The sequence below is a fragment of the Ranitomeya imitator genome, chromosome 1 (assembly GCF_032444005.1).
Source record: "Ranitomeya imitator isolate aRanImi1 chromosome 1, aRanImi1.pri, whole genome shotgun sequence".
NCBI classification, from domain to species: Eukaryota; Metazoa; Chordata; class Amphibia; order Anura; family Dendrobatidae; genus Ranitomeya; species Ranitomeya imitator.
This window is the reverse complement of record NC_091282.1, coordinates 437990732-438001896: the sequence shown is the minus strand read 5'-3', so window position 1 is coordinate 438001896 and position 11165 is coordinate 437990732. Positions and strand designations below refer to the sequence as shown.

The 11165-nt window shown below is 44.1% G+C and overlaps 1 protein-coding gene across 3 annotated transcripts in view; it reads right to left on the bottom strand.

Moving 5' to 3' along the window:
• Window positions 1-6066: 6066 nt before the first annotated feature.
• Window positions 6067-11165, bottom strand: part of DOCK8 (dedicator of cytokinesis 8) — a 255214-nt gene continuing 250115 nt past the window's right edge. For all 3 annotated transcript variants that reach the window (XM_069763842.1, XM_069763822.1, XM_069763832.1), the window contains 2 exons: window positions 10638-10808; window positions 6067-7871 (listed from right to left, as the gene is read on the bottom strand). In XM_069763842.1, the coding sequence (XP_069619943.1) occupies window positions 7811-7871; window positions 10638-10808 (232 nt within the window). In that variant the 3' untranslated portion in view covers window positions 6067-7810. The remainder of the gene's footprint in view (window positions 7872-10637; window positions 10809-11165) is intronic.

Here is an 11165-nt window from a genome sequence, read left to right as displayed (position 1 = left end):
TCTATTAGAGCATTAGTGCATGGTTTAAGCAATTATTCCCTGTACTAAAGAATTGGTATCCTTGCGAGGAGTGCACCAGTTCTACAAGGTTCAACTCAGTGCTTACTTAGACATACTTGCAAACAGTTTCCCCTCCCCGTTTTTCTTTTCTATCTTTTATTTGGCAAAGGCTGTTCATTGATATGGTAGCCCAGTACAAAAAGCAGAGCAAAGAGGCTCTGACTGGCCTCTGTGAGCAGAGAGAAATAGAGACGGCCGACAGATCCAGGGAGCTGCTGGTACACGTCTTAGTCGAGCAGGACATAGAGCAAAGTGCTGGGACATGTGGGCAAGGAGAGAGACCACCTCAGAGAGACCCAGCAATGCTCTTGCATTACCTGATGGAAATGCCAGCAATGCCAGTGTTGAGCAGCCTATGGACTGTACTTTGCAAATGCACTTACAACGGCTCGGAACAAGTGATCCCAATCTGCGCATACAGCACCGACAAGCTGAGAGAGAGGCTGCAGAACGCGGGGACAGGGCTGAGAGAGAGGCTGCAGAACGCCGAGACCAGGCTGAGAGAGAGGCTACAGAACGCCAGGAGGACAGAGCTTTCCAGCTTCAGATGGCTCAAACAGAGTGGGGTATCCGTCCTCAGATAACTCCCTCCCAGGACATAAATCCAAGGAGACCAAGTCTGAAAAACTTCCCTGTGATGGAGAAGGATACGGACTTAGATACTTTCCTTCGGGGGTTTGAAAAAACCTGCAGGCAATACCATCTACCCCATGAGCAGTGGGCGCAATATCTATCCCCAGGGTTGAGAGGCAAAGCCCTGGAAGCTTTTGCTGGCCTCCCACCAGAGCTAGATGGGAACTATGAGGCCATAACAGAGGCCCTGATCAGAAAATACAACCTAACACCAGAAGTGTATCGGAGAAAGTTCCGGAACCTACAACGTGGATCAACTGACAGCTATGCAGATGTTGTGAGCACCTTGAGGACCACGTTCCACCAATGGATCAGGGGACATTCTGATAACAGTTTTGAGGACTTAACGGATCTTATGGTCAAGGATCAATTTTTTCACATGTGCCCCACGGATGTACGACAATTTGTGTGTGATCGGGAGCCACAAACTGTGGATCAGGCTGCAAGAATTGCGGACTACTATGTGGCTAACAGGATGCCTGAGGTGCGGAAGCCATCGGAATTCAGCTGGAGGGGAGGTAAGCCAAACGGGGACCCTTCTCCCTCTGCCGGCCGATCACCAGTGCTGTCCAAGCCCACCTTCTATGAGATCCCAGGGAAAAGACATTCTCTAGGCGATGCACGCCGGTGCTTCTCCTGCAACAAAGTGGGACATGTTAGCGCTGTCTGCCCTGATAGGGAGAAACGCACAACCACAACACCGTGTGTCCCCACCATCTGTCCTCTTTGTGGCCGGCTCTGATGCGAGGGCTAATGAGAACTGTCAAATCTGTCACTGTTGGCAATAAAGTCACCATTGGTCTTAGGGACACTGGGGCAGAGGTGACCCTGGTGCGTCCAGCCATGACAACCCCTGCCGATATCATACCAGGAAAGACTATATCTATAACCGGGATTGGAGGGGTCAACCCTGCCATGCCCATGGCACGTGTGTACCTGGACTGGGGAGCAGGGAAAAGACTGAGGACCTGGGGGGGATGGTGTCTCACTATGTTCCTCCCTTGCAAGTAAATGGTACATAGAAGGTGGAAGAAAGTGACCCACCTGAGATCCCGTGCGAGGAGTGAAAATGTCCCAATGCACAGGACTGTCAATATGTGGCAATTGTGACCCGGAGTCAGGCTCAGGCCCAGAGATTTGAGGATGAATCTCAGACAGAACTGCCAAAACAGGAGGCCCACACTGTGGTCTTGGAGTCTCCTTACATGGCAGGCCCACCAAGGTCCCTTTTAACAGACACTAACGACTCAGCTTCAGACCAGGGCCTGGCAGTCACACTAGGCCAGGCTCTGCAAGCTGGCCGTCAGAGCTTCCAGGAGGCCCCGCGGACAGATGTCAGTCTGGAAGAGCTCAGATGTCTTGCCGATCAGCCACCTGCTGCTTCTGGCAAAGAGAGAGTATACCGGGACCAGGGCAGACTGTATAAAGAGACACTCCCCACGGATACTACAGAATCTTGGGACTATGAAAGGCGGCTGATTGTCCCTTATCCATTTAGGGAACAATTATTGAGAATTACTTCCTTTGGCCGGATACCTTGGAATACAAAAGACTAAAGCTAGCCTGACACAACTTCTATTGGCCCAAGATGGGGACAGATATTGCCAATTACTGTCGATCATGTGTAATTTGTCAGAGTTGGAAAGTCCGGGAATATACAGAAAGCTCCATTGATACCACTGCCTGTGTTCGATGAGCCTTTCCAGCGAGTAGCTGTGGATATCATAGGGCCACTTGCAATCCCTAGCAGCTCTGGCAAAAACTACATCTTCACAGTGGTGGACTATGCAACACGATACCCGGAAGCTGTGGCACTGTCCTCCATCCGAGCAGACAAAGTGGCGATGCTTTACTGACTGTGTTCTCTTGTGTGGGGTTCCCCAGGGAAATGTTAACCAATCAGGGAACCCAGTTCATGTCCGATCTGATGGAAAGCCTCTGTGAAAGAATACAAGTACAGCACTTTGTGGCCAGGGCCTATCATCCCCAAACCAACGGACCCTGCAAGCGTTTTAATGGAACATTAAAGCAAATGGCTCATAATGCTGGTGGAGACTGATGGGAGAGACTGGGATCGGTACCTCCCCCATCTGTTGTTTGCCTACAGAGAGGTACCCCTGGCGTCTACTAAATTCTCCCCCTTTGAACTGGTTTATGGGAGGAGGGTCAGGGGGCCACTTGATTTGATTAAGGACTGTTGGCAGAACTACTCGAGTCTCAGTGGTCGAATATGTACTGCGGCTCAGAGAGAGAATGCAAAAACTGAGCAACCTGGCCCATGAGAACGTGACGCAGGCCCAAATCGACCAGAAGGTCTGGTACGACTGTAATGCCAGACTGAGGGCCTATGAGGAGGGACAGAAGGTTTGAGTGTTGTACCCCTGTGTTACAGAATAAATTACAGGCCGCATGGGAGGGACCATACACTGCACACAAGCGGCTAAATGATGTTAATTATGTGGTGACACTAGATGAGCATGCAAAGCGTCAGAAAGTATTTCATGTGAATATGCTGAAAGCTCATCATGGCAGGGAGACCTGTGTCTTACCTGTCTGTAGTCTGCCTGAAGAGGGGGAGGCTGATCTGTTACTAGATGTGGGGGCTGGGACTCAGTACATGGAGTCCCTGGAGTCAGCAGAGTTTAACCCTGAGCTATCCCACAGTCAGAGGTCTGAGCTGATGGGGGCGCTCAGTGAGTTCACAGAAGTCTTCACCGGGTAGCCTGGGAGGACGCACTTAGCTACCCACCATGTGGACACTGGTACTAATCCCCCAGTACGGCAGTCTGCAAACCGTGTGTCAGCAGAGGTGATGGCACACATGAGGAAACAGGTAGAGGAGATGTTGAACCTCAAGGTGATACAAAAATCCCAGAGTGCCTGGGCCTCGCCTGCGATTCTTGTCCCAAAAAAGGACCATTGTATTAAAGCATAAAACTTTAACAAGTTGAACCTTGAATGTTCTAAAAGAATCCGAAGCCTAAGGTGTGTGAGCCTTATGAGTGGTAGACATTATTAGTATTAATAATTTCCGAGACTCATCGCCCGTGTATTAGATGAGTGGTGGCAGCGTGTATGAGTGGGTGTGTGACCTGGGACGGTATGTGATTTATGCTCCCATTACAGCATAGAACAGAGGTTGAATGCTGGACTGAGAGTGGGGAGATAGATTAACCCTTGCAGGCACAACCCCAAGTCACGTGTTGAGAGCGGGCATGTGACGAATTAGTGACACCACGGAGAAGGGATCTGTGACAGTGCCCCTGCTGTGTACTGTGTAATGACTGTGTCTAACTGTGCAGAAATATGGTCTGATCATACCACAGCTTCTGGGCAGGGGAAGACACAAAAGAGTATCTGAGGTAGTGTCTGCAGGTAGCAGTGAAGCATGGTGGGTCATAAGTTCCTTGCAAGTTTGAGGCTGAATTTTAGCAAATAGACTTGGGGATTTGAATAAGAATAGTTTGTCCTCAATGCTGAGAAACACAAGCGTTGCGGTAAAGCACAAAGGGAGCCAGTCACAGACAAAATAAGCAAGACCCAGCTGTAAAGAATATGGAGATATAATTTCATGTCAATTATTTGTATCCTATATGGTATGGGACTATAAAACGCCCTTCACGTGCAGCTGTACGAGAACACCTAGCTCAGTAGGGGGGAAGGTTGTCAAGCCTCAAAGGCTGTGAGTGACAGATCTCGCTTTTTGACCAGCTCAGAGCAGGACAAAGGCTTACTTGTGATATAGAGTCCTGCTGAAGCTGCAGACACATTCTAGAACATTCCAGAAACATAATTCCATAAGGAGTTATAGATATACTATACGTCCTAGCCATACAACGTGTATATTTTCGAGATCCCCAGAACATGGTGAACGCCCACCTGAATCTCAACCCATTGTAGCACCCATGGGTATGGAGATGCATAGAATAGCTAGTAGAAACCAGATAGCAAAGCTGTGTTTGGTCTTAACAAGTAGCAGGGGCCCGGCCGGATCCGATAATGCCCAAACCGTCTCGCTAGGATGGTCTATTAAGGAATTATGACCCATCTTGCGTTTTTGAATTTTTAGCTGCAGTGGCAATGGAAGGGCATTTAGGTTCAGCCAAGAGGGCCGGAGGGGAATGACCCAAGGGGGCTAAAGGCTAATGTAAGGCCATGTGGTCTCCACTCTTATGCATGCGGTCCACTTAGACCATGCATATCTGACCATTGTATATGTATAAACATTGTGTATATAGTGTATTGTCTAGTGTGCCCTTGTGGTGATTAAAAATATCATTTAACCTTTGGCTGCTTTTATATCTCAATCCATAGGTCCATTTCCTTGCTTAACTTTCCTTGCTACCAGGGCTGGTTCCTGGCCCAATATAATCCATTAATGGACTGGCCTTATATCTAACAAAGAACTGGTGACAGTGCTCTGTTTCACTGGTGCTAGTGCAAGGGGCCTCTCAGGTTTGTGAGCAAGTGTCGTGACACGTCAGTGACTACGTGGCCCACATCCTCTCACTCCTTGTGCCTCCCTGGGCTAGTTTGGACAGGGGGTGTCTGTGTAAAACTGTACCAAGCTGACCTTACGTGTCCCCAGGGGGTGTGAAACATCACGTTGGTGAAAGTGGGGATACCACATTACGTGATCCATCTGACGTAATAGTGACGTCAGGAAGGATGGTGAGGTTCAGGTTTTATTTCATTTATTTTACTCACTTACTGTATATAGCACCATTAATTCCACAGCGCTTTACATACACTATTGGCACTGTCCTCATTGGGGCTCACAATCTAGATTCCCTATCAGTATGTCTTTGGAGTGTGGGAGGAAACCGGAGAACCGGGAGGAAACCTACGCAAACACAGGGAGAACATACAAACTCCTTGCAGATGTTGTCCTTGGTGGGATTTGAACCCAGGACCCCAGCGCTACAAGGCAGCGCTGGGATTTTGCGTGATCTCTCCGGTGTCGTCCTTCATACCACCGCTGGAGCCAGGACAGGTGAGTAATATAGCTACTTTCACATGACAGTATTTTGCTCAGTATTTTACATTAGTATTTGTAAGCCACAACATGGACATGGGTCAAAAAACGGAAGAGGTACAAATCTTTCCATTATATCTTTACAGGTTCCACTTCTGGTTTTGACTTTCATAACGATGCAAAATACTGCCTGTTGAAAGTTTCCTTTTATGATAAATTGTTTATGCCCATCATAAATGACTTGTTTCATATAAAGCCATCAGCCATTACAGTCCTGTCATGTACCTGTACATTACATAGGGCTCATCCGTATATTCATAACAAATGTTTGATCTTGAGTCTTAATGATATTAAATAGCAGAAAAAATGTAATAATATAGAAGTCACTGTCCAATGTATGCATAGGAAAGATGTTTGCTTTAATTTTCCTCATAGTTTTTCACATATTTACGGTCTCACAAGTTTCGCAATCATAAAAATTATATTAAAAAAATCTACACATAAAGCTAGGTATTTTTTAGATGACATGATATGTACGTTAATCATGTTCGGTTTACATAATACAGTAAATTAAGGATGAGCAATTCAATTTGCACAGCCCTGGACAAGAGTCCAGTCTGGTCCTCAATGGCAGACCGTCTTCACTTCTTCACCCAACGTGCTTGGCCTGGCCAATAGCAAACTGAATAGCTGATCAGTCATGTTATTTGGCAGAAGTGAAGACCAGGTGCCACAGACTGGACGCAGGACAACGCAAATGGAATTGCTCCTCTGTAAATTAAGTATATTGCATCTGTATTTATTCTTGGCATTGGAAAAGGACCACAAATAATACTGAATGAAAGTAGCAATTCAAATATATACAGCCATAAGGATGATCTTGTACTGTCATAAGTTTGGCAGTCTTACCGAGACAGTGCATAACATAGTACCTTAAAAAATCTATACAACCATATATATGAAAAGTAAAAAAGATTGCCGCTTGTATTACTTCTATCCCTGCACTGAAACTGTTGATTTTCTATTATCAGCAATTTTAAACCAAAGCACAGTCTAAGGGTATGTTATTCATAGTCTACCTTGCAGACATAAAATGGATCAATCTGTCTCATCACTGGCAGACATGAGTTTTCTATTATGAGATACCTTACTGGTTTTCATACAACTACAACCAGACGGTTAACTGGCAAGAACTCATTAATTCAAGCATCATAGTACTCTAACGATACAGTACCTTCGCATGAAGTTAGTGCTCAGCGTGTACCTGTACTTGTATCTTCCGGCAACTATATTAATATTCGCAAGGCACAAGGGCAAATTAAGGCAGTTAAAGTCTACCTCCACTTATCTATCCATTTAAGCTCAGATTTCTGCATTTTCAGCATATTAGGTTATGTTGATGGCCTGTAGAGTCCTGCATCCCCAGGTATCCAGAAAATGTGGGAACCTCCGCTTCTCTATTATCCTCTGACATAATGTATTGATATTCTTTTTAAAGAAAAAAGATAAAATTGATAGCATCAAACATACAACCGAGGTACAACTTTCAACCCGATCATGATTATGTTTCTGAAAATGTGTGTGTGTTTAGTTTTAAAGTGTGAACAAGTCTATTTTGACATTGTGGTTTACCACTGGCAGGCTAGTCAGTCCTAGGTTAAGTTGGAAAGATATCGCCTATCCAGTTTGGGTTCGCACTTAAAGTCCTGCTGGAATGGAGTACAGTACTCCGCCAGTCCCATAGAGAATGAATGGAGCAGTGGAAGGCATGTGTGAGCTCCACTCCTTTCCAATAGGGCATTTCAGAGCTCCGCTCTCAGAAACAGTGGGGATTCCAGTGATAAGACCTACATTAACCAGAAAAGCTTCCAATTCTGCGAATAACTTTTACACTTGGAAATGTAATCAAGGCTTATCAGATGACCTAGGTTTACGTAATCTTATGAATTCCTATTGTCATGAATTTAGCCTTGATGACATCAGAACAATTCAATCCGTAGAACAAATTGCAACATAAAAGTCAGCCATCCGCATTATAATATCTGGTGTTGCATCAGTAGATAAAACCACTGATTAGATCTGTTTCTTCTGTGGCATATGGAGAGTTTAGTTGATCAGGTCTCCTCTCCTTACGTTGATCCATCAGCTGCTCTGCGACACCTGCGAGTCATATTTTCTGAAGCTGGATCTATGGAGGATTCCCCTGCAAGACAGAAAAAATGTCTTATCCTGTATGTATCATACAGTGGTATCTTATTTTTAGGGAGCTTACCTGAATATAAAAGTCATTAATATTAAAGAGGTTGTCCACTAATTTATTGTTGATGACCTATCCTGATCGGCATTGGCGCTGGGTGTCGGACCCCAACCGATCAGACACTGATGACCTGTCCCAAGGATAGGTGATCAATGATGAAGTAGTGAACAACCTCTTTAATACACAAAACCATCTCTACTGTAATGTCTCTCGTGGCACAAGAAATTAATTTCTTCCAGAGAACAATTTTGCATATTTTTTCCCAGGAAGCATTGCCTTAAAAGGTTGTCTACCCCTCATTTATTTCTTTAAAAATGCTGGAGAGTATGTACAAGGTCAGTCTTTGTACATCCTGTTCTGGCACTACAGACATGTGACCGATAAAGCCAATCACTGTGTGCAGCGGCAATGATCTCATCACCGCTGTGACCAGTGATGGGCTGCACCAGTCACCTGCCCAAACAGGTTGTAGGAGGAAAAGACCTGAATGGGAAGCCGAGAGGAAGAGATTGAACAGTACACTATGTAGGTTTTTTTTTGAAGGGTGGTGGTGAGGGGGAAGGTCTACTGTGTGCTTTTTATATAAAAAAATGTAGAAGTGGACAGTCATGACTCCCTGACAGTTGCATACCATTACTTTTGGAGAATCAGTTGTCTTATTTAATCACTGATTCAGAATGAACATTTATGCATCCTCAGGGGCTCCAGCCTTTTTATGTTATTGCAACTATTTGTATACTTCATCAGGGTAAAAGGTTTTATTTGACTTTGCAGATTTGGATTTTCTGTTAATTAGACACTCCATTCCATGGCAGAAACAAAACACAGAACAAGCTCATTGCAATTCCCTGCATGCCTGGAATACTTTCACCTAGCTCCGACCATCTGAGAAGTGAAGGATGGGTTCAGCCCACAACGCTGAGAATCCCAGTGTGTGTACAATCCATAGAAATAATGGCTCCATTGTCACCAAACCATTTGTTCGCCCCAAACAAATTCAAAGCATCAACATGTTTCCCACTGAACAAACAGAGTGTGTCACACTGGCAATGACTTTGAGAATGGAAGGAAGGAACAAGTGTTACAGGACACACACGAAGAATTAACAGAAATACTTCTGTGACATTTGCTAGTGATTTATATAGTCTTTTTTATCAAGAGTAAAGAAAAAAACTGGGCAAGAGCTGGATATTTCAAGTATTTGCAGTGGGGAGATAAGAATGTATTTCTACAGTCCAGGAGAAAAGCACATACTGTACCTCTGTCAGAAGTGAGGTGCTCAGCTCCACCAGGAATTCGGAAAGCTATACCTGAAATTGAGCCAACAGTTCAACGGCCTAAATAATTCACTGCTTTTGTCAGTCACCTTAACCCTTCACATGATAGATGGTGGTGGTATAATCACCATCTACATATAAAACACTGACACATTACTTTTTTACTTGAATTTTCATACCGAAATTCTATCTTAGAATGCCAAAAAATATTTCGACACAGGATCCAAATACTACCATATATTTCTCATGGTATACTACTATAATGCCCAAAAATTGCCATTCAGTGTCGAAATGCTGCCTACATACAGTACAATCCCTATGAATGGATTAATGGTAAAATCCCTGGTGGTCTGGAGCAGTGAAGACTTAATTTTAATGAATGCTAGGATAATGAGTCGTATAAACAGAGCGGCGTTTTGACAGTAACCAAGATAGCTCAGGATATTGCTCGGCTATCTCCATCAGTCCCATAGAGTAGCTGTATGCTGCCTTCAAAGTTTATGGCTTTGTTCTGTTAAAATGGAGGATGTTCTACCCCTGTTCTCATGATCAGTATAGACCACCAGCAATCTATCACCTATCCTGTGAATAGTTGATAAACTGATTCTGTTAACATCAGGAGCACTAGCCTGGCTAATGAAGCTTCTGCACAAATCTAAGAGTAGATTAGAAGAAAAAAAAATAGTTTTATTGGGTATTAATTTGTCATCTATAAGAGACCTTCACAGATTTCCTCCAGTTAGCTCCACTAGTTCAGGACTCCAGAAATGGAGTTGAAGATGTTTGTATTTTCTCTAAATATCTCTGTATTGATATAAACTATTTAAAGGGTGTCAGTCAACAGGTTTTTACTATGCAATCTGCCAGCAGCATAACGTAGGGACATAGACCCCAATTCCAGAGATGTATCACTTAGTTTACTGGGTGCAGTAGTTATAATAGTTACCTTTCTCTGCAGCAGTTCTAGCAGCTTTCTGTGTACATTATACAGTGACAGAAAGCTGCTAATCAGCGCTGGGGGCGTGGTTGGACTAGGAGGCACAAGGCCAGTTGTCCTATAATGACTATCTCCTGCTGATAAAACACTGATTGTACTGAAACAGCAATATACAGCCAAATAATTGACACTTACCTGTAACCAGGGTTTCTGTCCTATATCATGGTGCTTTCATTACATAGCAAAATCTTTGTGACGGATTCCATTTAATGGATTTATCAATAGAGTAAACGCAGTTATTTCCAGACTATTCGGGAAATGAGGGAGATTATACTATTGGGCATGTATCAAAAAAAATACAGCTGCATCCGGCCACATAAGTATAAGCTTCATGTATGCATGACCTCATCATGACCATTGCATGACCACTGCATAACCATTGCATGACCATTGCATGACCACTGTATGATCTCTGCATGACCACTCTATAATATTCACCTTGAATCACTTGGAAGCTTCACTACTGATTTGTACAGGTCAGGAATCTTGCGCTCGATCATGGGTCGGAGATTCTCTTTCAGCCTATTGTAATTCTTCTTCAGCTCTTGCTGATATTCCTTCTGTTCAGAAGTAATCAGTCTCTTGTTTTTCTCTACTGCCCCTCCACACCTATCAGGAGAAAACATGGTATTTGTAACTGCAACTTAGATATTCATTTCGTTAATGTTTCCCCGAAAGGTAGAGCTTTTTAGGATTTGTCACAAAAATGGCAACTACAAAATCTAACATTCATACCACCACATATATTTGCACAGCTCTTATCAACAAGGGTAAGAAGATCTACATTTTAGCTAAATATAAGTGGATGATGCACTTGTAACTAGAGTTGAGCGAATATGTTCGGAATCGGTCACCGAATCTGAATTTGCCATATTCCTTCCATACCTATTCGTGCCGAACTAATGTTTGATGATCAGAGATATTAGGTTATTTCTACTCCCACTGACTCCAATGACATTTGGCGGT